Raw genomic sequence first — 27,697 nt, 5'->3', positions numbered from 1 at the left:
TGGAGAGAACACTTTAAGGAATTGCTGAACATAGAGGATGGAAGTAATGTGAGTATAAGTGGCTGGGGAATGGCTGGGAGAAGGAGGGAGGTGAGAAGACAGGAAGAAATCAGTAGGATAGAAGTTATGGAAGCAATGAAGAAAGTTAAATTGGGGAAAGCCCCAGGAATTGATGGAGTGTGTGGTGAAATGCTGAAGCATGGGGGAGAGATAGTAGTAGAATGAATGTGGAAGAAGTGCAGATTGGCCTGGGAGGAAGGTAGAGTCCCGGAGGATTGGAAGTCAGGTATAATTATTCCCTTGTACAAAGGAAAAGGGTAAAAAGAAGTGTGGGGTAATCATAGGGGCATTTGTCTTCTTAGTATAATAGGAAAAGTGTATGGTAGGATACTTATTGACAGAGTTAAAGAAAGAACAGAGGAATTAGTTGAAGAACAGGGTGGCTTTAGGAAAGGAAGAGGTTGTGTAGTTCAGATATTCATTCTTAGATCTTTAGTGGAAAAGTTTCTAGAGAAGGGAAAGACGTTGTATGCGGCTTTCATGGGTTTGGAGAAAGCATATGACAGGGTGGATAGACAAGGATTGTGGAAAGTGTTAAGAATATATGGAGTAGATGGAAAGTTTTTGAATGCTGTGAAGAGTATGTATGATGGTGCAAAGGCTGCAGTGTGTGTGGATGGTGAACTAAGTGAATTATTCTCTCTGGAGGTTGGGTTGAAACAGGGATGTGTCATGTCTCCATGGTTGTTCAATCTGTACATGGATGGGGTAATAAAAGAGGTACAAGGTAGGGTAGTGGATGTTGGAGTGGCCCTGGTGAGAGAGGATAGTGTTTGGAAACTCCCTGTACTGTTGTTTGCAGATGATACTGTGTTGCTGAGTGAAGACCAAGGGGAGCTGCAAGGCTTGGTGGATGAGTTTGGGAGAGTGTGTAAGAAACGGAATCTAAAGGTGAATGTAGGGAAGAGTAAAGTGATGGTCTTTGAGAGAGGTGAAGTCAGTGAATGTACAGCGAGGTTGGGTGGTGAGGAATTGGAAAATGTGAGTACGTTTAAGTACTTGGGTAGTGTGATGAGTAAGGATGAAGGTTTGGAGGGTGAAGTCCTTGAAAGGGTACAGCAGGGAAGAAAGGTTGTTGGTTCTTTGAAAGCAGTGATAAGAAACAGGGAAGTGAGCATGGAAGTGAAAAAGTTACTACATGACAGTATTGTGATACCAACTCTAACGTATGGAAGTGAAGCTTGGACGCTGTTGGAAGGACATAAGTCAAGAGTGAGAGCAGTGGAAATGAGTTATTTAAGAGGAGCCTGTGGAGTCACATGGAGAGACAGGCTGACGAATGAGGATATAAAGGAGCATTGTGGTGTGGATGCGGATGTGATAGGAAGCGTTATGAGGAACACACTGAGGTGGTTTGGCCATGTGGAGAGGATGGAGGGTGAAAGACTGACAAAGAGAGTGTGAGTGAGTTGGAGGGGGGAAGAGGGAGGGGGAGGCCGAGGATGAGATGGAGGGATGGGGTGGAGAGGTATATGAGAGAGGGGGGTGTGAGTTGGGAGCAGGGCAGTGAAATGGCAGGGGACAGGGCGACGTGGAGGCGATTTGTTTGTGGCCACCCCAAACGGGATTGAGGCGTCTGGCAATAGATAGATAGATAGAAGTTAGGGAACTAACATATTCTCTTCGTCACCTCCCCAGCACAGGACTCCAACACGATCTGCCTATATTAAGCGAGGAACCGGTTCATCCTGACTTCGGACAAAATTAATTCCTTCCCACCATGGTGTCATTCATCCTCATCCCCTCTGAGGGATCATTAATACTCCCAGGGGTCATTTGCGACAGAAGTGGTACAGAAGAAAAAACTGTTAATAATGAGATGCATGTAGAAAACTCGAAAATAGCCTACTTGGAATTCTTGTTGTGGTTTCTGCTGCATATTGAAGGTAATTAAGGTATGCAACCTTTTCATTCTACAAAGACGGACAGTTTCCGTATAATAGTCTACATACAATTTACCATGGTTTTTGGTGTTGATTGAAGGGCTGCAACTCAGCCAGGACCCGCAGGAGTTTTTGACTTCGCTGACATCCGAATTCTTCATTTGTTTTGATTGAGCAATGTCAGTGTAAGGAAGAAGAAGAAGAGTCAGTAACTGGACTAAGCTGTTTTAGGGACCGTCGTAATAGCATGTAATTGCTAGTTAGCCAGACACTATTTATAACCTGAGAGTGAGTTCAGCTGTATGTGATTGGTAATATGCATGGCCGCATGTGCAGTGTTCTACTCTAAACAGCAACGATAACAGGTTAGTGCACCGTGCAACTGTTAACTTACCTTATCTTTGGAACTCGTTTCCCCAGAGTTGTTTCCCTCCAAACGTCAACCAACAGCTGTTCAAGTCTAACTGTTACAGATATTTTATGAACAGTGGACACCAGTAATCTGGTGTATGGGTGTATAGATTATTATTTTTTTTTATTCATTTGGTTTTCCTTCCTCTATTCTGTTATTAAAAAAAAAAAAAAGTTACTAAAGTGTATTAAGTGTTTTGGTGATGGTTGAGTGGCTTTTGGGGTGCTGGTGGTGGTGGTGGGCTAGATGTTGCCAGAAATGGGTGATTGATGAGTACACTATTGTTCCCTTGTATCCTGCATATTATTACAGTATCTTTTATCTGAAAAAGTTGATTAAACGAAACTTTAAATGTCCCTTGATTTGTGGATAAATGAGACTCCACTGTATATGTATACATCTATCTATCTATCTAACAGTGTATCTGTCTGTCTATCTGTCTATATATCCATCCATCCGTCCATCATCCAGTCCTACTTTGCCCCATGAGGAACGTAGGAGCCTGGGGCTAGGCAAGTTGGTCCTGACATTTAAGATGAGAGTGACCAGCCTCACTCATCCCTGAGTGGCATTACGTGAGCAATAAACCCCAACTACCCTCTGGATATAAACCTTCACTGGCCCAATCCGATTGGAGCACTATAATTACCCACTAAACCACCAGGTGCCAAAATTTGGTTATAAGGTTACCACCCAGTGTAGTAAATGGTTTCCTGGTGTACAGGAAACCATTTTGCTTATCACTGAGTGTAAAGTCACCCACAGGCAGAAGGAAGAGGAAAGAATGAAGGAAAGAAAGATAGAAGAGGGAGTGTAAAGTCACCCGTAGGCAGAAGGATGAGGAAAGAATGAAGGAAAGGAAGACAGAAGAGGATGGAAAGAAAGAAGGATGGAGGAGAGGAAAAGGCAGACACCCGAGAGCAGCACTACATCGAGTGAGTGGATGGTGAGCCCCACCACCTACCACAATATATATATATATATATATATATATATATATATATATATATATATATATGCTGTATATAAATATATTGGACCTGTTATTATTTATTCCTTGTCAGGAGGCAATGTCAAGAGATCTGGGAGCAGTAACCACTTTTGATGATGTGTTGGTGGGTGGAGAAGGGCAGGATGATGATGGAGCAGCACACTCCACCACCCCCACCACACCACTTGTCCTGCCCACTCACAGGTTTGTGCATTTACCAGCATTTTTTGTTTATGTTGTATCTCACCCATCCTTTTCCTTCCCTTCCTTTCCTGTCCTCCATTTCCTCTCATTCTTGTCTTTCACCTTTACATACCCTTCCTCTTCCCCTCCTCTGTGCTTTTTTTTTTTTTTCCCATCCCATCTGCTCTCCCTCCTCCTCCCCTCTCTTCTCAGTCCACCACCACCACAGCTGTCGCCACCGCCGTCACCACAGTACACAGCTCATCCTTCCCACTTACAAGTCGCCATCCATGTTTATCTTGTCTGATCACCCCTCCATTCCCCCCTCAGGCATTGCTCATCGTCATAGCATACGTTACTTTCTTTGAATAAGTTACTGTTGAACTGTAATCATTATTCAAACCTCTTTACCAACTAAGGATAGGGTGAGGTAGGGTCCAGAGAGAGAGAGAGAGCTAACCCGATTGTGCCCAGTTTGATGGGTCACACTCGCAGTCACTCACCATCCAAGCTTCCAGAATCCTAGCTTCTCCATACAGGCACACCATTCACTCATGCACGTCATCACTACTTGGTAGCAGTTAGTTCTAGTGTTAATTTTCTTTATTACAGGGGATAAAGAATGCTGTCCATACGTATATGTCCTGTTGATATAAGGGATGGGAACAGGGGCTGATGCCCCATTTTTTTCAGTGTCATTAAATGTGACATGTCAATTGCCCAACACTTCTGCAGCAAGTAGCTTTATACCTCAACTGGCACTGGACCAGTTGAGAATGTATATTATTTGTAACTACCTCTTCTCTGACTCATGATGCTAGTGGGACCTTTGAACCATATTATTAAAACTGATAGCACAAAAGTTTGGACAAGCCCATAGTTTTTTATGATGATTTCTGAAGCATATGATGATGATGGAGCTAGTATGGTCGTTGGTATTGTTGCTGACTGCTCTCTGTAATATGTGATGCAAGCTGATTACATCTAACAGTTACTGCTCTTCTGTAGACAACCATCAAATACTGTACTAGGCACCTTCTTACACCCTTGCATATTGTGTTTAAGCCCTTGAACCCAGTGATATATATTTTTATTTTATTCTTTATACCTCCAGGTCGTTTTATTCATCTTACAAAAGATCTGTTTATACTGAACACAGTAATGAAGGCTATATGTGATCTATGCATTTTAAAAATTTGATTTTAGGTTTTTAGGGAGGAAGAATAAAAAAGTAGTACTTTACTGCATTATTATTATTTTTTTTGTATAGAAGATGATCAAAGGAAGGAAAAACAAACTGAATAAAAACAAAATCCATACAGCAGATTACTGGTGTTCTCCATTCATAGGGTAAATGTTAACACTTGGACTTAAAGTGCTATAGGTTGAAGTTTGGGAGGAAATTTTTTTTATGGAAGCAAGTTCCAAAGGGAAGCAGTTTGGGGAAAAAAGGAATTGTTATAGGTAGGTAGAAGTTAAAGAGTGTTGCTGTAGTTTTCCCCACACCATGAGAATCTGGGAGAGTGGATTTGGATGATGATGATGATGATGATGATAATAACAGTTACTGTGATGGCAATGATGTTATCATGATGATGATGGTGATGCTAATGATGGTGTAAATTTCAGTGATGCAGTGCAGGTGTATGCAATGGAGATGGACATCAGTGAACCTGTGGGGGTGTTGAAGGCACGGGCAGGTGAGGCGCTTCACCTGAAGATGGACAATTTTACAGTGTGGGTCCTGTCAGAGCATAGGGTGAGGTGCAACAAAAAATTTTTTTCATACTTTCTTTTTTGTTTTGTTTTTCTGGGTATAGATTTTGCAGGCTATTTCCTAAGAGCCAGCAGGCTTCCAACATGCCACACACCTTCTGTCACTTCTTCAGTACTAATACTAATACTGCATACTGAAATCATACCAGGACTGTCTTATCCCAGGCTGACATGATGGTATTAGCAGGAGTGTTTTTATGTTGTGATGGTGAGTCTTGTGGGGGGTCTGTAGTGTTTGTTTTAATGAAATTTAAATCCTCAAAATGTTGCCAACCCCCTCCTGAGATACAATCAGACTCACATACTCTCATTCAACAGACCACTTATTTAACCCCTACACGCCGGGGGTCTTCCGATGTTGCACGCTCCTCCCTACGGAGGATAACCATGACGGAAAAAAATACCCTTTAAACCCTAACATCTGCCAAACTATAACAGCTAGAGAAAAAATTAAAGATACATAAGAATCATCAAATCTTCCTCTTTCAAATGAAAGTATCCCCATGTCTCTAGGTAGTCCTGTCGATGAGTAAGGATAAGTTAAAGTTCAAATGGTAGTGGGAAGACGCCTGCGGCTATACACGTCAACCGGCGTTGCTCCGCGCCCAAAATCGTGACTGCTATACACATCAGCCGGCGGTTAGGGGTTAACCAGTTGACCACCACTGAGGCTGAGGACATTTATTTTTGTTTTTTTGCTGCCTACAGACCAAGATTACAATATTATTATTATTATTATTATTATTATTATTATTAGCTATCACTATTACTAGTAATAGTAGTAGTATTTAGTTTAGGGGAGAACTCTGGTTGGGAAGCATTTAATGATAACTGTATCTAACCCCTCAAGTTTGAAGTCTATAGAAATAATAATATTGTTTAGTTATAGCAAGAATTAAAGAAAAAAGGGTAGGTTGAAGGGATGTGTAGTACAGTAGCTGTACAGTTGGTGGTGCCCCAAGATGCTTCTGAATGTTAGCCTAGTGGACTGTATGTTGAAATTGCCTTTCTGCAGTCCACTCACCCCCTTTCAGGGGATAGGGAGTGTGAGTAAAGGGATGCTTACCGTATATAATCAGGAAGCAGAGCTGCCCATTTATATAAGAGTCACAGTGAGAAGATATCCCTCTCAGCATCCCAGGATGTGTGGAAGCCAAATGCTAGTTTAAGTGATGGATGTTGGTGATTCTTGATAGAGGAGTTTAAGGCACTGAAAAAAGTTTTTTTTTTTTTTCCCTAAAGAAGCTTCAGAACATGTCTGTGCTGAATTATGAGCAAGTCTTAAGGGAGGAATAGGTGTTGATTTATTGCACACTTGATAACAGGATAACATTAATCCTTTCACTGCAGTTGGTGTACCACAGTATACTTGGATATTATTCATGCTAATACTTGATGATTTTTTTCAGCAGGGAGAAGGCCTAGGAGTTAAAGGCTTAAGAAATTACATTAAATAACTATCTCCCATTGACACACCAATTATTAATTAGTTAATTAATTAATTTTTTTGATTGTGTGGGTAAGATTGAAAGTTGGAATACAAACGTGGGCAGTGGTGTGTGTGTGTGTATGCGACTATGCGCAAGCACAAGATTGTGCAAGCAGAGTGAAAGAAGAGTTCAGGGCAAATGTGGAAGTGTGCATGGAAATGTTTGAGAGGAATGAGAGAGTGTTTTTGGTTGGAGATATGAATGGAAAAGTAGGGAATGTGAAGGTGGATGGAGTAGTTGGTGAGTGGGGTGTACCCACAGAAATGGATGAGGACGGCACTGCTCTGTTGGACATTTGCATAGGGAGGGGGTTGGTGATAGCCAGTACCTACTTTAGGGACAAAATGATCCACAGGTGTACGTGGCGAATGATGAGAAAGGTGGGTGGTGAACTGAATGAACAGAAGGCAATAACTGATTATGTGTGTGTGATTGACAGAATGAGAAGGTATGCAATGGATGCAAAAGCATACAGAGGTTGGGAGAGTAGACTTTAGTGAAAGTCAAGGATCAAGTACAGTGGAGGAATAGAAGGAGGAAAGAACAGGAGGAAGTAGTCCATACAAGGAGGGTAGAAAGGTTGCAAGTGGATGGAAAAAAAAGAATATAAGAGAGAAGTGGAGGAGCGATTGGGTAAATATTATTTGGAGCAGATGGGGAAGGTGGAAGGTGTGTGGAAGATATCCACAGAGAAAAATCTGTGCAGCATGCGAGGTGGTGTGTGGGATGAAGAAAAGACAAAAGAGGGTGCAGGGAGCAGCTTAGTGAAGTGAAGAGGTGAGGCAAGCTGTGGTGCAAAACAAGAAAACATATTGTGAGTGGATGGGAAGCAGAGGCATGGAGGAAGGGAAGAGAAGAAAGAGTTATATGTTTACAGGAAGAGAGAAGTGAAAAGATTAGTAAGAGAGAGAGTAAGAGGAGAGTAGATGAGGAATTTGGAACGAATTTGGGTATAAAGTGGAGGGAGTGTAAGAAAATTTTCTAGAAAGAGGTAAACAGGGTAATAAAGAAGTCAGTAGGAGAGAGAGATGTAAAAATGGTAGACTGATAGTGGAGAAGGGAGGAAAAACTGATTAGATGGAGACAACACTTTAAGAACTGTTTATCCTAAGGGATGGAAGTAAAGTGGGTATAAGTGGCTGGGGAATGGCTAGGAGAAGGCAGGTGGTGAGAAGGGAGGAAGAGATCAGTAGGATGGAAGTAGTGGGAGTGATGATGAAAGTCAAATGGGGAAAGCTCCAGGAATTGATGAAGTGGTGAAATGATGATGCATGGGAGAGAGTTAGTAGTAGAATGGATATGGAAGATGTGCAGATTGACCTGGGAGGAGGGTAGAGTCCCTGAAGATTGGAAGTCATGTATAATTATTGCCGTGTACAAAGGAAAAGGGAAAAAAGAAGTGTGTGGTAATTGCTGGGATATTTGTCTTCTTAGCGTAATAAGAAAAGTACAGTGGAGTCTCTTTTATCCGAAATTCTTTTAATCCTAATATACCATTAACAGTAAGTTTTACTAAAACATTCTCATTTCGATTAACCGCAAAAATCTGAAATCTATCCAACTTTCACGCCACTAGCATTAGTTTACGGTTGCAAGTTGCCCACTCCCTCACCTGCATCCACCACCTCGGAAGATTTGGATGATGTGGGAGATGATTTGGATGATGTGGAAATGATTGAATAAGGAAACAGAAAATATGAAAAAACGATTAGGTTTAAGGCTTTATTTGGTCGAATTGCTTACAGTGAATTGTGTAATTGTTTTGATGAAGGTTTATTTAAGTTGAGTGAAAATTTATTTAAGTTGACAGTTTCTATTACAGTTACAAAAGTGCAGTTACATATGTAGTTACTACAGTGTATTATGTGTTTTGGTGATGGTTGAGTGGCTTTTGGGGTGCTGGTGGTGGTGGTGGACTAGACGTCACCAGAAATGTGTGATAGGTGAGTACAATACTGTTCCCTTGTATCCCATGTATTATTACAGTATCTTTTATCCAAAAAAATCCTTTAAAAAAAAACTTGGAAAGTCCCATGATTTTCGGATAAAAGAGACTCCACTGTATGTGGTAGGATACTTATTGACAGTTAGAGGGAAATAACAGTGGAAGTAGTTGGAGAAGAACAAATTTTTTTTTTTTTTTTTTTTTTTTTTTTTTTGTTGAGGGAAGAGGTTGTGTAGATCAGATATTCATTCTTAGGTCTTTAGGGGGAAAATTTCTAGAGAGGGAAAGTAGTTGCATATGGCCTTCATGGATTTGGAGGAAGCGTATGACAGAGTGGATAGGCAACGAATGTGGAAAATATTAAGAATACAGTATATGGAGTAAATGGGAAGTTGTTGAATGCTGTGAAGAGTATGTATGAGGGTGCTAATGTTGCAGTGCACATGGACAGTGAACTGAGTGAATTTTTCTATTTGAATGTTGGATTGATATTGTCATGTCTCCATGGTTGTTCAGTCTGTATATGGGTGGGATTATAAAAGAGATACAAGGTAGATTGGTGAATGTTGGAGTGGCCATAATGAGAGAGGGCAGCATTTGGAAACTTCCTGAATTGTTTGCAGATGATACTGTATGACAGTATAAGTGAAGATGAAGGGGAACTGCAGTTCTTAGTGAATGAGTTTGGAGGAGTGTGTAAGAAATGGAATCTAAAGGTGAATACTGTATAGGGAAGAGTAAAGTTATGGTCTTCAAGAGAAATGAAGTCACTGAATATACAGTGAGGTTGGATGATGAGGAAATGGAAAATGTGAGTGCTTTTAAACACTTGGGTAGTGTGATGAGTAAGGATGGAAGTTAGGAGGATGAAATGCATGAAAGGGCACAGGAAGGAAGAAAGGTTGCTGGTTCTTTGAAATCAGTGTTAAGAAATAGGGAAGTGAGCATGGAAGTGTAATTCACTGCATGGTATTATTGTGATACCAACTCTAATGTATGGAAGCTGAGCTTGGACCTTGTTGGAAGGACACAAGTCAAGAGTGAGACAATTGGAAATGAGTTATTTGAGAGGAGAATGTGGAGTTACATGGAGAGACAGAGTGACAAATGAAGAAGTGAAGGAGTGATGTGGTGTGGATGTGATAGAAAGTGTTAGGAGAAAAATTTTGAGGTGGTTTGACCACATGGAGAGGATGGAGAGTGAGAGACCAATGAGGAGAGTGTATGTGAGTGAGGTGGAAGTGGGGAGAGGGAGGAGGAGACCGAGGATGAGATGGAGGGGTGGGGTGGAGAGGTATCTGAGAGAGGGTGTGTGTGAGCTGGGGGGGGGGGGCAGCGAACTGACGACATGGAAGTGATTTGTTTGTGGCCACCTCTAATAGATTTAAGACATCTGGCAATAGATAGTAAGACAGATAGCTTTTTTTTTTTTTGAGCATTAACTTTAAACAAGAGCTAACAGTACTGGATCAGGATACAAAAGCACACTTACAGTCAATTCCGTGTCATAATATTAGTTCGTGTATGTGTGTGTGTGTGTGTGTGTGTGTGTGTGTGTGTGTGTGTGTGTGTGTGTGTGTGTGTATGTATGTGTGTGTTTACTTTTTTTTACTCTTCCCCTTTCAGTTTATTGGCTGGTGAGTCATTGAGTGTGAGACCCATTTCACTGAGCCGTCCATTGTGCATTTCTTTTTCCTTGCTTTCTAAACCTTACTCCATTTTTAGATGGGAAAAGGAGGTCAGGATGACAGTGATGATGATGATGATGATGATGATGATGATTATATCTTTTTTTATTTTTTCTATTTTTCATATTTTTTTGTTGTTCAGCTCTCAGATACAGAGACACTACAGGAACAATGTGGGACAGAGTCAGGGTTGGTGCAGGTGCAGTTCATGGTGAAGGGCGGGGAGGCTGATGGACGCATTGACATTATTGACGTACTCAAGCCTAATGAAGGTGAGGCACAAGATTAAGGTAGTTATGTAAGTGAGTAATGAAATTAGGGTAGGTTAATGTAGGTGAGTAACCATATTAGATTAAGTTAATGAAGGTGAGTCATGAGGTAGTGTGGCATGATGTGGCTACTGTTAGACTAAAGCTCAAAGTTGCTGCTACGCAATGTTCTTGTCTTGATCATACTATGGTGGCTAGTTGGTGCGCTATGTAAAAAGTTTTGTTTCTTTCTGGACAGACCACCTACATCCCTGACTTATACCAAGCACTTTTTGTATTGTTTTATTGCATTACACTCGTATCCATAGCCAAAATTAAAATTCGTTGGTTTTGCTGTTTCGTGGTAGCCAAATTTCTTGTCTGTCTCTCTCTGTCAGTTGCCTTGTGACCTAATCCTGTAAGGAGTGGCCATGAAGGAATTGCCTCCATGTCACCCGGTCTCTCCCTCCATTATTAGATGCCTTGACTTTAAAAATATCATGAAAATAACAGATGAGATTTTGTGTATAATGGCATAGCATGTAGGATGGAGCTAAGAATTTTGATGACTTGAATATTGATTAAGTCTGTGAGATGGAGCTTTGATTCAGGGGTCATGTATTTGTGAATGACTGAGCCATTTCACTGGGCATGCTGTTGATAGTTTTTCCACTTATATACTTTCGTTTTCCTTGTTCCTGGATCCTACCTTACCCAAACCTTAGGTGAAAAACAAGGGTCAGGATGATGATGAATGTTGGATAGAAGGAGGTTTGGTGTTTTTCACCCGTCAATGTTTTATACTGTAGCTTTGGTTGTGGAGAGAGACATCTTCACGTGGTGGCATCGATACAACTGTGTATTGGAGCTGCCCGGTTATACAAGTGTCATTCTGTCCACTCCCTGTCCCCTGAATATAGGATGATGGATTGCAGAAGGGCAACTTTGGCCTGCAGTCCACTGAGTTCACTTTCAGATGAGTCTGGGATTGTAACTACTGGTGCCACTAGGTGGTAGGAGGTGGCAACCATCATCAAATCACTTGATGTAGTGTTGCCTGCCTCTTCCTAACTTTGTCTGTCCCTGTGACCGCCCTCTTTTCTTACCTACTGTGCGTCTCCCTTTCCATCCTGTCTCTTTTTATTACTCTTCTTCCCACTAGGTGGCTCTACATTGAGTGAAAAGTCTAATACTGTAGTTTCCTGTTACCCAGGTGATTAAGAACAGTGCTGGGTGGTAACCACATAACCAGATAACAGGTTGATGTGAAGCCTGCACTCTCAGCTACAAGGGGACATTGGTTCACTGCATGGGGTGACCCTGCAAGGGTAGTTGGTTCCTGGTGGTTGATGGTTCTGCTCAGCTAGATGAACCTGAGTTGATCAACAACAGCAACTGCTACTCTTTCTTTTTATCTTTATCCCTTCAGAATAGGGGTAATCAGTACAGGATGATGATAATTATGATGATGTTAATAATGATAATCTTGGTACTGTAAGGTCTCATTGTAAGGCACCTTTATGGATGCTCTGATTAGTCCACAGAGTTACATAAATTATGCTTAAATAGGTAACTTTTCCTCCTGTAAAGCTAATCTGCCAGTTTCCCCCAGTGTGTAGCTGTAGACATATGGTAATTACAGTATTGATACACTTCCTTATCTATCTGTCTATCTATAGCCTTATGATTGATAATAAAACATCAAAAAGCTGATTTTCAGAACCCAGTAATACAGTCGATAGAGCCCAGTGGACTTTTCAAATACTGTTGAGTTTCATAATTGTTTTAACTAAAAAGCAAGTGATATTATTGTATGCAGCTTTACACCATTGGTTGTATGGGTATTTTGAAACACACGTACTGGTGTTGTGATAAGGAGGAGAAGATTGCGATGATTTGGGCTTGTGAAGAGGATGGAGGATGACAGTTGGGTGTGGAGAGTGAGAAGTGTGAACGCCGGGGGTAGGGTTGCGAAAGGTAGACCAAAAGAGACCTGGGTTTGAGGTCATAAGTGTGACCTCAGGGATAAGGGACTGAATGGGGAGGCTGCCAGAGATCAAACAGTGTGGAGCCGCCATTAGGTGACCAAGATCGATGCATGCATATTGGAACCTTTATAAATGGTATGATCCCTGATGTGTCATGAGGACTGTCTGTAGTTGTATGAACCAAGCACAGTCAGTCCTTTCTGTAAATCAGAGATGTGTTTCTTATTGCTGTAACTTTCCATACAGTGGGTACAGATAATTGGAAGAAACAGTTATATCAACTTTATAGATAAGAATGAAACTTGAGACAATAATTCCTTTGTTTACTGATGAGTGTTTGCAAAAAATGTTAAAATGGATGATAATTGATATACAGTAGGGCACCAGGTTTTGTGGCATCCAGATTGGCGAAATGCAGTTTCATGGCAGCCATTCAATATTCCTGTGGTTGCACATTCATGACTATGGAATGCACTTTTGCACCCTCCGGCACCACAAGTTTTGGATTCTCACCATGGTGATGCCAGTGCCAACATTCAGTTTCAGCCTGTTTCTCACACTTGTTCAGGGCGTCTGCAAGTTAATTGTTACACTCTCGGGTCTTTGGTTAGTAACTGACGAAAATATGTCATCATGTGCTACCATTGGAGCCAGAGGTGGGCCGGGTGATAGTGGAAATGGTTTAAGAAGGCGTGAACCTGGAACAGCAAGCAGTAAAGGGAAGGCCAAGCACGATTACCGCAAGGGGGTGAAAAAACGCAAGTATGATGAGTTAAAAAGGAAAATCGTGGCAAAAATGGAGAAAGGTGCTTGTAACTCTGAAATATGCAAAATGTGTAATGTGCCAGAGTCGACTGTGCATAGTATGAGAAAGCAGCTGAGTGAACCTAAAGCCAATCAAGCCTTTGCAAAGAAGTATTTTCAACCAGACGTTAGAGGTGGACGAGTGAAACCAGTGACCGAGTACAGCTCAAGTATGCTAGTGGTTGAATAGTATTTGTTACAGTGGTTGAATATGAGGACCCAGGAGGACATTAGTGTGTTAGGGTGTAAAATTCAAGATTAGGCCTACCTATTTTATGATGCAGTTGCAAAGAAATGTAACATTGTGTCACCCCCAGAGTTCACTACTTCTCAGGATTGGCTACAGAGGTTCAAAGGCAGGTTAATAGCAATATTTCATGTACCTTTAGGACATATATAAAGTAGGAAATACACTAGGGGGGTGAATTTTCTTACAGGCCTGGTCCCTATTAGCTTGTTCCCATAAGGTCAATGCCCCAATTTTGGCGGAATCAACTTTAGCGTCCCTTTTTGTGGTTCCTATTAGGCGTGAAACCTAGTGCCCTACTGTGTAACCAGAGCTTGTAGGCTGTATTAACAAAATCCCTCAGCTCCATCCTTCCCCCCCAAAAGTAGGATGGTAGACTGCAGTAGTACACTGAGTTCATGTTCAAACCACAACAACATCCTCAGCAACAAAAACCGTAACCTAATTTTGTCAGGTGATGCAGTTGAAGCCAGCAACAAAGTCAAGAGTGATGCAAATGCTTCCTCATCCACTGCCATCACAGCCACCACAACTCCAGTCTCCACCATGGCCACCACTGCTTCCACCACCAAGGCCAAGCCTAAAACTACTCGGTGGATTGTCTGTCCAACCTTCAAGGAGCTTCAGCGTGTTCTTAAAATACCCCAGGGTGAGGCTTGCCATTGATTCATAGCTCTGTAGAATTAGCCAGATTCTCAAGTGGAATGTCAGGATGCCAATAATTCGTTCACCTAATTTAGTGCTGCCATCAAGTGACTACAGTGATTGTTGTGATAATGACATAAATTATAAAACATTAGACCCTGACATCATACTACTCAACAGACAAAGTTTGCAGTACATTAATGGTATAAAACTTTATGGTTGCAGCATCTACTATTGCAATTCCGTTGGAGAACTCAGTAAGGTATCTACAGTTGCAGTCAAACATAGGCAACATTACATTCTTGATGATGACCTCATAACAGCTAAACGAGCAGCTGCAGCAGAAATGGCCACTGGACAAGTCTGGATAGCCATGACCAACCTACCACTTGATGACTGCGCCTTCCCTTCTTTGACTTATGTAAATTAATGTTATGATAAATCCATATAAATACTGACATATGAGTGCTAATCACTTCTCAGTGGAAGGTAACTACTGTAATAGTGTTGGACATAAGTTAGTGCAATTCATATCAGCCAGTAAAGCTGTAAATGCAGGACCTGAATTGTTATGACAAGACACCTGCTACTCTAGACAAAGTCATTGCTAATAGTCAAGCTTACCATCACAGCTACACACATTCACGACCTGAATCCCTTCAACCACATACCTGTCATTTTCACTGTCTTCTGCACCCATCATAGTTGGTGCAGACACAGACTGGGACAGCTTCATAAACAGAAACAAATAAAAAAAATAATCTTCAGATGGAGCCAGGATACTAGGGGTTTGAGTGATGGTGGATGATTGTGTGGGCCATATTACCATTGGGCCCACTTTTTAACTTCTTTTTGCTTATTTCTGGATCTAACTTTCCCCATCCGTAGGTGGGAAAGAAGGTCAAGATGATGATGACAATTTCTTGCACTAGGTTAAAATGATGAGTGCAATATATGTTTTGCTTTCATTTTTGTGTTTTCTATCCTTGTTTTGTGCATCCTGTTTCACTGTATCATTAAGTGGGAAAAAAGAGACCTGGATAAAAATAATGGCAATGATGATGATGAGATGATGTGTTTGTCAGATCCGCTGGAGTGGACATGTGGACATGTGCGTCAGTGGCTGTCGTGGGCCATCTGTCAGTTTGGCCTGACTGGGATTGACACTGGACGTTGGAACATGACCGGGCGTCAACTGTTGGCACTCTCACTGACAGACTTTCGCACTCTGGCACCCAACGACCCTGGGGATATCTTCTACATGCACTTTGAGTTACTAAGGAGGACCAGTGTTGTCGGTGAGTTTATCTCCCCTGTACAGTTAACCAAAAATGTATTGACCCTCTTACCAAACATATGATTTTGAAACATTGTAGTATTTGTGGCAACCTGCATTTAATGTGCAAATATTATCCTTGGTCTTTAAAGCCTTGTGGTATTTGTGGCAACCTGCATTTAATGTGCAAATGTTATCCTTGGTATTTATTAAGACTCATTCACATATTGGGTGCTACATTCTTTGTAACGCACCAGGTTAATAGAAATTCATGTTTGTCTGCAGAAATTACCTTTTTTTTTTTATTTTTTATACTGAACAAAAATGCCTCATGATAGATTGGGGATATGTTTCAAAGTATCCATGTTTTCCATACAGTTGGTGCTGTAAACTGTGAGAAACTGGCAAGTCACATTTATTGGTATGTCACCTTACTCTAACCATGGATATCGATGGGATGCCTCTTTTCGGTGGCACCACTTCCCAGGGGATCTCCTGGGAGCCAAACGTTTCCAACTGTCACAGGGCACCTCACCTACCAGTAATGCAGTGGCCAGGGTGCTAATCTCCTCCAGTCTACTTGATGGAGATCCATTGAGCGCAGTCAGTTTCCCCCATTGCTCGTGTTCCTCCTCAGTGACACCACAGGCATCCCAACAACAGCATCAGCAACAACAACAACAACAACTCTAACCTGGCCAAAAATTGCAATCTCTTGATCTTTACTAATGATTTGTTACAAGAGATAAACTAGAATATGATGTTAGTCTTGAAGAACCACAATGGGAAGGATGTTAGGCCTTAGCATTATCTTTTTCTGCCACTGAGCTACGTGAAATAAACTACAAAAGGACGAACTTCTAGGCCAATTTAAGGTCAGAAGAGTTTAATCTTAATTGAAAAATTGTCTTAAATTTTTTGAGGTCTTATACTTAAACAGGAAGTACAGAAAAGCTGCATAAAACAGTGATTTACTTGAGGAAAATTATTTTGAAACGTTAGCCTCACAGTCTCCCGCCAGCCTTGTGACCTGTCTTCTACATTTCTCATATCTCATGGCATGTCAGAGAATATCCATCTTTTGTGTGATTTATACAGTTCTGCTGTCACAAAATATTTCATGAAGAACCTTTTATTAGCACAGCTGGTAAGTGCTGGTGGGGAACTGTTGATCATGATTGATCATGACAGTATAGGTAGTTTTGTGTAATGAGTCAAGGACGTTTTCCAGAATCTCACAGTTTTTTCATATGGTTGGTATTGTTGTTGTTGTTAAGTAACTCCAATCTGTCTGGCCAAGAAAACATTCACCACAAGCAAATGACCATCCCAGTAGGGCTGTCCTGTGCAGTGAACCAATGTTCCCTTGCTTTAGACAGTTCCTTGCCACAGTGAGGCTTGGGAAAGAGTGTGGAGGTTTGTTTCCTGGATGGACACCCATTTGTGTCTCCACTCTTTTAACAGGGAAACCACAACAGGTTCAGCATCACCTTGTTATTTGGTAGGTTACCACCCTATGTTGTAAATGATTTCCCAGGTTACAGGAAACCATTAGACTTGTCACTCAGTGTAGAGCCACCTGATGTGGAAACTACAGTAGATTTTGAAAGAGACAGGAAGAATGAAAGAAATAAGAGGAGAGGAAGTTAGATGCATTGAAACTTTAACTGGCACCTTTTAATTTCTGATTTACCATAGATATATTAATGTGTAATGTCCAAATGTGTGAATTGTTAAGGGGACTTGTACTGATGTTAGCAAAGAATAACATTGCAAAGGTGCAGAGTAGTTTTCACTGGATATTGTTTCATTGAGAGTTGTTTTATTTATAAGTTGCTGATACATCATAATAACAGAGCATTATTTATGGGCAGAGAAATTTTAGCTAGCAAAGGAAAGTGACTTGTAGAAAAGGTGGAGTATTGTATTTGGTTAACTTTAGTCCTTAATACTGTATACAGTACTCGTCAATATTATCGAGCGCCTACCGCCGGGCGCGCAATACTTGTGGCCAAAAAAAGAATCACCCATTTCAGGGGGTAAAAATTGAGCCACAAGTTTGCGGCGCTAGCATGACGTCACGGTAGCCTGAGGCTGTCCAACGCGCTGGTTGGTTCCTGCCTCAGTCGCCCACGGGCTGCCTGAGAGAGAGGAACTCTGCCGCGTCTCCCTCTCAAATTGCGCCATTTTTTACCGAGTGTCCCACAGTGTTTTGGCCTTCACCACTTTGTTATGGCACCTACCTGTGAACTATCGAGTGAAATCATATCCCAGATCATTGCGCTAAAGGAGGCAGGCCACCAGACAAAGGAAATTAATGAATTGGTTGGTGTGGTACGATTGACAGTGCGTCGTCGGTGTGCGCGGTTTCGGTTGGAAAACAGTGGTGAAGTTCCCACAAAGAAACGGCGGTCTGGTAGGCCTAGGAAAACTTCCTCAAGGTCTGTTAATGTTTTAAAACGTGCAGTGGAGTTTAATCCTCGTGTGAGTGCAAGGAAAATAAAGGGGAGCAACCCGGAAGTGTTTGGTGAGGTGTCTGTGAGAACAGTGTCTCATAGGGTCCATGAACTTGGTTACACAAGTCACAGGCCTGTGAGAAAGCCTCTTCTTACCAAGAGCCAGAGAATTCGTAGGCTTGCCTTTGCTAATAAATATCTAAACTGGGGTGAGGAGCAATGGTTGTCAGTGTTGTGGTCTGATGAGGCAACGTTTTGTGTTACCTGTAACAGAGGAGCACGTGTGTATCAACGCAAAGGTAGTGACCCACTTGACCCACGGTATGTAGAAAGCACAGTTAAACATCCTGATTCACTCATGGTATGGGCTTGTTTCTCTGGTCAAGGTTTGGGGAAGCTTGTGCTTCCCAAGAATGTTAGAGTGAATCAGGATGTTTACCTGGAGCTTCTGTGTGATCATTTACCAGACTCATTCGAGCTAACAGGTGCACGAGTGTTTCAGCAGGATGGTGCACCTGCTCACAAGGCCAAATCGTTCACCAATTGGCTTCGTGACTGCGAGGTATTACTCATGAAAGACTGGCCAGGAAATAGCCCAGACCTCAACCCGATTGAAAACCTCTGGTACCTCGTAAAGAAGAGTCTCCAAGGGAAGGACATGAGCTCTCTGCCTAAGCTGGAAGCCGCCATTCGTGACTCCTGGGACAAAATACCCCTCCAGCACCTCAGGAGCCTCGCCCTTTCACTTCCGAGACGTCTCAGGTCCATGAAGAAACATAAAGGCTACCCTACGAAGCACTAAAGGTACCAGTAAATAAGATGCATTATTTATATGTTTTTTCAATGTTGAAAGGTTTGTTTCTTAGGAGGGACGCAGGGCGCTCGATACTTCTGACGAGCACTGTACATATAAGTCTATGTACAGTTTAAATGTGTGTGTGTGTGTGTGTATGTGTGTGTGTGTACCTATTTGTATTTACCTATTTGTAATATACAGGAATTGAGCTAAGCTCGTGTTGTCCTGTCCATATATACATTTATCTAGTCTAGTTTTAAGCACATTAATGTTTTTTGCCTGCACCGCCTCTTTGTCTAAGTCATTCCACATACTTATGCTTCAATTCGGGAAACTGAACCTTTTAAGATCATTAAGACATCTATTTTTCCTCAGCTTGAAGTCATGAGCTCTTGTTCTTCCATCATCCAAATCAAAAAGATCCTTTCTATCCACCCATTCCACTTCTCTTACATTTCTAAATATCGTGATCAAGTCACTTCTTTCCCTTCTCCCGCGCAGTGTTGGCGACTTCAGTTTATCCAATCTTTCCTTGTAGGTGAGTTCCCTTAAGCACGGTATCATCCTCGTTGCCATCTGCAGAACCAATCCTCTCTAGTTTATCAATATGCTTCTTCAAATGAGGTGACCATACCACAGCCACATAGTCTACTGTAGTCTTGGTCTTATCATGGTCACTGTCAACTCCCTCAGCATTTCCTCGTTCATATAATTAAAAGCCACTCTCATGTTGGTCAGTAATCCATAAGTTCCTCCAATGATTTTGTTTATATGCTTTTCTGGTGACAAGTCATCCTGAATAATCACTCCCAAGTCTTTCTCATCTTTTCTTTTACCATACTAATTATCTCATTACCCATTTTATATGTCCAGTGTGGTTTTTATTCACTCATTCCCATTTCTAATACATGACACTTCTTGGCATTAAAATCTATTTTCCAAATCTGGCTCCAGCTGTGGAGTTTGTCCAAGTCCTTTTGCAGTTTTTTACAGCTATCAGTTTAATATGTTTCATGATTTTAGCATCATCTGTGAACATACTTATGTAACTATTCAAACCCTCTGGCAAATCATTTACATACAATATGTCAGAAACATTACTGGGGTACTCCACCAGTCATGTTTCTCTATTGTTAAACCTTATCTCTTATAACTATTCTGATCTGTCTTCCTATCATATAATCTCCCATCAGCTTTAATAGTTTCCCATGCACCCCTCCGAAGACCTTCAACTTCCACAGCAGTCTCTTACAGGGCACCCTGTGTGTGTGTGTGTGTGTGTGTGTGTGTGTGTGTATGTGTGTGTGTGTGTGTGTGTGTGTGTGTTTTACAAAGATGTATGTGAATCATGTCTGTAAAGAGGAATACAAGAAAAAAAATGTATATATGGTTAGCTGTGTGAGGTGGAACCAGGATTCTGAGAGTTTGAGTGGTGTGCGAATGATTTTGTGGCCCATTTAACTGGGCATGCTGTTGAAAGCTTTCCCACTGTCATACTTTTTCTTACTGTGTTTCAGGATCCTGCCATGCACCATCCATAGATGGTTGAAAGTCATTATGATAATGATGATAATGCTGTAGTGTTGCATTGCAGCGGTGGTGTGTGATCCCCATTCACTGGTGCCCCGGCCAGCTCGACCCAAACTTATGTGTCGGCCTTGCTCACCCTCACCCTCCATTACGGCAACCACCATGACCACACCATCAGTCAACAAGGTGGGTCCAGTTAAGTATGTTGTGGTGTGAAAGGCTGCATTGCAGTGAGATCATAATGAATTGTTTGTGAATTCTGCAGTGGCATCACATAAAGGTGCACTCACTTTGGTTTAGCACTAGCAATGCACAAATGTACCACTAGTAGTGATGCAGGAAGAGAATGCCTGCATAACATAACATGGTTATACAAACATTTCTAACCTCTGTCCTGTTTCCTGGGAGGGGGATGGTGGACTGCAGACAGGTAACTTCAGTCTGCAGTCCACTAGGTATCATGCTCAGATGAGCCTAAGGCTACAATAACAGCAATAACAACAAGTAGTGGTACATGTCCTATATGGTGAGAACTTGTTAGGTTGGGTGTGCATATGTGTGTCTCTGTGAAAGTAGCCACATTTGTTATTTTTTTCCTCACTGTTATTTTTTATTTTTATAATTTTAGGTGAGGGTTCTCACCACTCACTCACTTGATGTAATACTGCTCTTGGGTGCCTGCCCTTTCCTCCCCTTCTTTCTTTCTTTCCTTCCTTTTCTGTCTTTCTTACCTTCATTATTTCCTCTTCCTTCTGCCTGTGGGTGGCTCTACACTGATTGACAAGCCAAATGGTGTCCTGTACACCAGGAAACCATTTACTATGCTGGGTGGTAACCATATAACCAAATTATGGCACCTGGTGGTTTAGTTGGTAATTAAGGCACTCCAGTCGGATTGAGCTGATTCAGGTTTATAGCCAAAGGGTGGTTGAGGTTTATTGCTCATGTAATGCCACTCAAGGATGAGTGAGGCTGGTCACTCTTATCTTAAATGTCAGGACCAACTTGCCTAGCCCCGGACTCCTATGCTCCTCATGGGGCAACACTGGATTTGATGATGATGATGATTATTATTATTTTTATTTTTATTATTTTTGACTCTATTGGATACGTTTATGTGAAGCTACAGAACGTGGTGAATGTTTTTGGCATATCAGATAGAGCCAGGATTCTGGGGACTTGAATGGTGAGCAAATAGAAGAGTGGCCCATTGGAATGGGCAGATTTAGGCTGTCTGGACATTGCTACTCCTCACTCTGCCCTAGGGTGGGAAAGGAGGTCCAGATGATGATGATGATGATTTTTTTTTCATGTCACTGGCTCTTAGCATAGATATGACAGTCTGTGCCCCAAGGCTCATTCAGTCTTCCGTGCCACTCGCCTTTGCATCAAACTACTGTACTTCACTGGTGATACCCTTCATTCATACCGAATACATGCTTAGGGCCGTCTCATTCAGGACTAGAGTGATGGTATTATTTAGTTGAGATGTTTTTATGACATGCTGGTGGATGGTGTGGGAAGATCAGTAAATACTGCTTTGCACCTTATTTCAGCAAACATCAGACATTTTTGTTATATTCTGGAGAAACCCAGGGACAGGGCTGTGGAATTAGAGTCGGAGTCGGAGCAGTTATGGTGATGCTAGAGTTGAAGTCAGAGTCAGTAAAAAAGTCCCAACTCCAACTACGACTCTGATCACCAGGAAAGAAATTTTTAAATATGATATAGGTATGATGTGGAGCTATTGCCTTTCAAACGACAGCTCCTTCAGTTTTATTTCTTGTTGCTGCTGTAGTTCTTTTTTTCTTTTCTCTTTTTTTCCACATTTTATTTAGGGCTTGTTTGTTGGTAGTGAAGCATGTGTTAAGGGTTAATGGGTATCTAAGTGAATGGTTCACAATCAGTGTGGGCATTCGACAAGGTTGTGTGATGTCCTCATGGTTGTTCAATATATATATGGATAGGGTGATGAGAGAAGTAAAAACACGAGTAATGGAGAGAGGGATGGCGTTGGTAATGAATGGTGATGGATGGAATATCTCAATTTTGTTGTATGCTGATGATGCTGTACTGCTTGCAAGTACCAGACAAGAACTTGGTAGGCTAGTGCAGAATTTTGCTGATGTCTGTGAGCGTCATGGCTTGAGAGTAAATGTAGAAAAGAGTAAAGTGATGGTTATTGAGAGAGAAGGTGACTCCCAGTGTGATTTTACAGTGAATGGAGAGAGACTGGAATTGGTGAGAGAGTTCAAATACCTGGGTACAGTGATAGAAAAGAGAGGAAAATGTGCAAAAGAAGTTGAAAGTAGAGTGACACAAGGAAGAAAAGTAGCTAGTGCAATAAAGGCCTTGATAAGAAGCAGGCTTGAGTGTTGCAGCTGCACAAGGCTTACATGAGGGAGAGTTAGTGCCAACTTTAACATATGGATGTGAGTCTATGGTGTGGCATGAAAATGAAAAGTCAAGAGTAAGAGCAGTGGAGATGAGACTGCTGAGGAATGTATGTGGAGTACAGAGGGTGGATAGGATACAAAATAATGTGATTCGTGAAAGATGTGGAGCGAGGAAGTCGGTGGACACCAGAATTAAAGAGAGTGTACTGAGATGGTATTGTCATGTGCAGAGAATAGATAACAATAGAGAGGTGAAAAAGGTATATCTGATCGAATTTGAAGGAGGGAGGAGGCGAGGTAGGCCAAGGAGGAGGTGGAGAGAGATGTTGGATGAGTGTGTGAGGAAGAGAGGTTTGGAAGTCGGTGAGGCTACATAACTGACAAGAGATCGAGCTGGCTGGATGAATGTTGTGAGGAAAAGTGCATGATCAGGGATTTGGCACCCCTTTTTAACGTGGCAGCATCCGGATTAACTCAATCGGATACTTTTATGTGAAGCTACAGAACGTGGTGAATGTTCTTGGAGTATCCGATAGAGGCAGGATTCCAGGGACTTGAATGACGAGTGAATAGAAGCGTGGCCCATTGGATTTGGCAAATTTGTGCTGTCTGGACATTGCTACTCCTCACCCTGCCCTAGGTTGGGAAAGGAGGTCGAGATGATGATGATGATGTTTGTTGTTCTCCTGTTTTTCATTTATGTTGAACATAAACCTAGTTGCTGCCATCTATCGACAGAACGACAAGAACAGAATGTAAACAGACACGACAATCAGCAGATTTCCCACTGAATGAATGTGTCTGGATAATTCTTGATTTTAGAATCTAGAGGTGAGCATCTTCAATACAAAATTACTAGGAACGAAATGGTTATAGTATAAAGTGATGTAGAAGTGCCTGCCAGTGCCTGTAAGCTGCAAGGTGGGAATTTTGAACATGTGCAAGTTAGTGCAGCCCACCCATACTCCCAGCCTCACCTGGTCAGCCGCCCCACAGTGATTGTAAATAAGGCAAGGGAGAGCACGACACATTATAAGGGCATGAGGCAGCTCGTATCCATAGGCATGCCAGCCAGTTGATGTTACAAAAATAACTGAAAAGAAATTAGAGGAAGAAGTAGATTGAGTTTTGTGCCAGAACACAAAATCAGGGTATTGATGCAGTTTAGCACAACCACCACGTACTGTTTTTTTAAACTATCTCATAGATACAGTGATAATGATAGTTTTTCATTACATGATACATATGGCGGTTGGGCATAATAACGGAACTAGAAAATTCTAAGGAAGTATTCAGGCAAAGCAAGGTGGAGGCAAATTTTGTGGTGGATGGGGATGTCGATGCAGGGGATGGGAGCTGTGGACTTAAAAGTAGCCTGCCGATTCACGTGTTTGTGATGGAATGACATCTTGTGTAAGTCATCATGGTAAATTTATTATAGAGAAAGTCTAAGAAGTCGGAGTCAGAGTCAGACACACGAGAAAACAAGGAGTCGGAGTTGGAGTCGGGTGTTTTGGATACCTACCCCAGAGCCCTGGTATTAAAAAAAAAAAAAAGAGTAATGATAATATTTTGGCTGAGGGTTTCAGTGGTGGGTGGGGGTGCTTGCCATCCACTCACTCGATGTAGTGCTGCTTTCGGGTGTCTGCCCTTTCCTCTCCTCCATCCTTCTTTCCTTCCATCCTCTTCTGTCTTTCTTTCCTTCATTCTTTTCTCGTCCTTCTGCCTACGGGTGACTTTATACGCCCTCTTCTGTCTTTCTTTCCTTCATTCTTTCCTCTTCCTTCTGCCTGTGGGTGACTCTACACTGAGTGACAAGCCAGATGGTTTCCTGTACACCAGGAAACCATTTACTACGCTGGGTGGTAACAATATAACCAGATTCTGGCGCCTGGTGGTTTAGTGGGTAATTACGGCATTCCAATCGGATTGAGCCAGTGAAGGTTTATATCCAGAGGGTGGTTGGGGTTTATTGCTCACATAATGCCACTCAAGGATGAGTGAGGCTGGTCACTCTCATCTTCAATGTCAGGTCCAACTTGCCTAGCCCCACGCTCCTATGCTTCTCATGGGGCAACGTAGGATTGGATGATGGATGGTTCATTATTCATTCCATCTTTTGGCAGATGCCTTAATTCAGCTTGTGGGAGCTAACCACATTCAGATAGTTAACCCCTTTTAATCCAGGGGGTGTACATTTTACCCTGTTCTTGCTGTCTTCCTATGGTTTTGTTCATCTTAGGAGAGCTCTCAGACTATAGGAATTTTATATTGTTTTGTATAGTCCTGGTTGACCCCTTTTAACTCTTTATAACTGTAACTAAATGTAATTATTGTATAAAATTATCCATTGGTAGCATGAGTAATGTATACAAAATTGGAGTGAAGAGGATAATGACTTTAATTTTGTTGACAGAGTATGGGAGGGCGTGATGCTGCCGTGAGGAGTGTGGGGTTGGGTGGCAGCAGTGGTGGTGGTTGTGGTGGTGGTGGTGGTCAACAGATACAGCTCTGGCAGTTTCTCCTCGAACTTCTAACTGACCCCAAAGTAAGTCCAGTATGCTGTGCAGTCAGGAACAATGGTTTGCTTTATACTGCTGATCAGTTTCCTCTACTGGTTAATATTCCTAAACTTACCGAGATTTGCTTTTTTTTTTTTTTGCCCATAGATGAATCACTCTGTTATGATATGTCAAGAAAATGACAGACATCCCAGGTGTTCATACTTGGAAAGAGTAGACCAACTTTTGTCCCTGACTGTCACCAGCTTGAAGAGGTTAAGGGACTCCAGGAGAATGCTACAGGGGAGTCTGCCTTTTGGATGAAAAGCAGCCATCGTATGAAACTTTCAACCTTTTGCACGCATGGAACACAGCCTTTTGATTTGTATGTAATGTGAGAATCTTACTGACTAAACACAAGTAATGTAAGGACTTGCGGTGTAGAGAGGGCAGGATAATTGAGTGTGATTGTAGAACAGTACACTGTGTGACAACTCCCGTGGGTTAGCTCATGAACGACCTACAACCAGTTCCTGTTGTCACTGTGATATGTTTTTGCAGGAAAGGGAAGCAGAGCGCAGTCTTCTCATGTCTTCTGTTCCTCCTACAGAAATAACCTGAATTACAAGAAGAATATTATCATAGCCATTCCAGTTATATCTGCTTTGTGCTAGAACAACAGGTGCTGGAGAGGGATGCATTCCTGAGGTGGCACTGATATTACTGGGTGGCTCTACTGCCTGATATACACATCCCTCAGTTCCATCCTTGTTCTCCAGAAGGGGCTTGGCAGACAGTAGGAGGACAGCTGTGGCCTGCAGTTCACTGGGTTCATATTTCACTTGATCCTGGGGCTACAACTACTAAAAGAACAAGGAAAGTAGAATATAGGATTTTCCCATGTCTGTAGTTCTTCCTTCAAAATCAAGTGAGTTACAATAGGAAATGGACCATAAATATGTTTGTACATCCCTAGGTATCCAATATCATCTCATGGTATGGTGATGATGGTCAGTTTCGCCTACACCAGCCGGAGGTGGTAGCCAGTTTGTGGGGCCAGCGGAAGAGCAAGCCAAACATGAATTACGAAAAGCTATCAAGAGCCCTAAGGTAAATTTTTTGTTTATTTATTATTTGTTTATTGAGCTGTTTATTTATTATGCATCTGGCTTTGAGGCCTTGAGCCAAGCAGGCCTCCTGTGTGCCACACACTTTCACATGTCACAAATCAAGCATTGATACCACTATCCATATTGAATACATGCAAGGGCTGTTTCATTGAGGAGTGATGTGATGGCATTAGTGGGAGCATTTTTATGACATGTCACTGCATCTTATGGAAGTCTGGTTTAGCAACTTTTGATTATCAGACTGTTCCCCTCACCAGCCTGGGATTAAACTCACATCTTTTTGAACAACAGACAACATCTCTAATGGCTTGACCACTATCCAAAAGTGGCTAAATTAAAATGAGTGGTGTACAGATAATCTACCGTAGAGTTCAAGAATGTGCTCCAAAATATCAGCTTTTTTCATACTGTTGTAACTGTAAATTGCTTGCAAACATGTTTGAGCTTTTATAAACAATACAAAATCAGGGGAAGCTTTGAGATCAGGTTCATAGGTAGCAGTGAAACCTTAACTCACTGAATCCCTGTGATGTACTTTTTAGAGTATTCTTGATGCTGTTATACCAAATTATTTTATTCAGCTTAGGAAAGGCCCGTTGTATTGAAGGGGTTTATTGAGACAGTATGTATCCACGTAATTTCTTAGAGTTCATCATCGTCATCCAATCGTACGTTGCCCCATGAGGAACGTAGAAGCCTGGGGCTAGGCAGTTGGTCCTGACATTTAAGATGAGAGTGACCAGCCTCACTCATCCATGAGTGGCATTACGTGAGCAATAAAGCCCAACCATCCCTTGGATATAAACCTTCACCGGCTCAATCCTATTGGAGCACAATAATTACCCATTAAACCACCAGGCTCCAAAATTTGGTTATGTGGTTACTACCCATGGTGGGCGCCCTCACCTACTACAAAGAGTTTATCATAAGTTTAATAAAATCATCAAGAGGGGGAGAAAATATATTGAAAAAGATGTCCCTGACCTCAGTGGACTGATTGGCAGTGTTTATGGTTCCTCTGTATCCTGCTGACTTAATAGAAAAAAAAAACTATATGCAGTGGGCTCACCTACTGCGCGACCTTAGAGTGCGCGAATCGCATTGTGCATGAGTGACCAAAAATAATAACCAAAAAGCTTGATTGCACGAGTTTACCTCACAAAACGTGAGGTAGAGGCTAGGAGTGGCTCAAAAACACCATTGTCCTTGAGTACGCGACCCCCAGCCCCACATAACGCGCCAATAGTGACCT

The 27,697-nt window shown here is 41.9% G+C and overlaps 1 protein-coding gene across 2 annotated transcripts in view; it reads left to right on the top strand.

Annotated features, from left to right (window-relative positions):
• The first annotated feature begins 2,170 nt into the window (after nt 1-2,170).
• The window catches only part of Ets97D (DNA-binding protein Ets97D), a 39,198-nt gene continuing 13,671 nt past the window's right edge, over nt 2,171-27,697 (top strand). Inside the window, exons 1-9 of one of the 2 annotated variants that reach the window (XM_080277762.1) lie at nt 2,171-2,231; nt 3,420-3,550; nt 5,159-5,288; nt 10,571-10,700; nt 14,170-14,364; nt 15,446-15,658; nt 20,483-20,604; nt 25,231-25,362; nt 26,292-26,425. In XM_080277762.1, coding sequence (XP_080133888.1) covers nt 3,426-3,550; nt 5,159-5,288; nt 10,571-10,700; nt 14,170-14,364; nt 15,446-15,658; nt 20,483-20,604; nt 25,231-25,362; nt 26,292-26,425 — 1,181 coding nt within the window. In that variant the 5' untranslated portion in view covers nt 2,171-2,231; nt 3,420-3,425. Of the gene's footprint in view, nt 2,309-3,419; nt 3,551-5,158; nt 5,289-10,570; nt 10,701-14,169; nt 14,365-15,445; nt 15,659-20,482; nt 20,605-25,230; nt 25,363-26,291; nt 26,426-27,697 lie in introns of both variants that reach the window. The other variant, XM_080277761.1, reaches the window with a different exon arrangement.

This window comes from Coenobita brevimanus, chromosome 71, assembly GCF_032717465.1.
Source record: "Coenobita brevimanus isolate Jiangsu-jjx chromosome 71, ASM3271746v2, whole genome shotgun sequence".
In the NCBI taxonomy this organism is placed as follows: Eukaryota; Metazoa; Arthropoda; class Malacostraca; order Decapoda; family Coenobitidae; genus Coenobita; species Coenobita brevimanus.
This window is presented reverse-complemented; position numbering and strand designations above follow the sequence as displayed.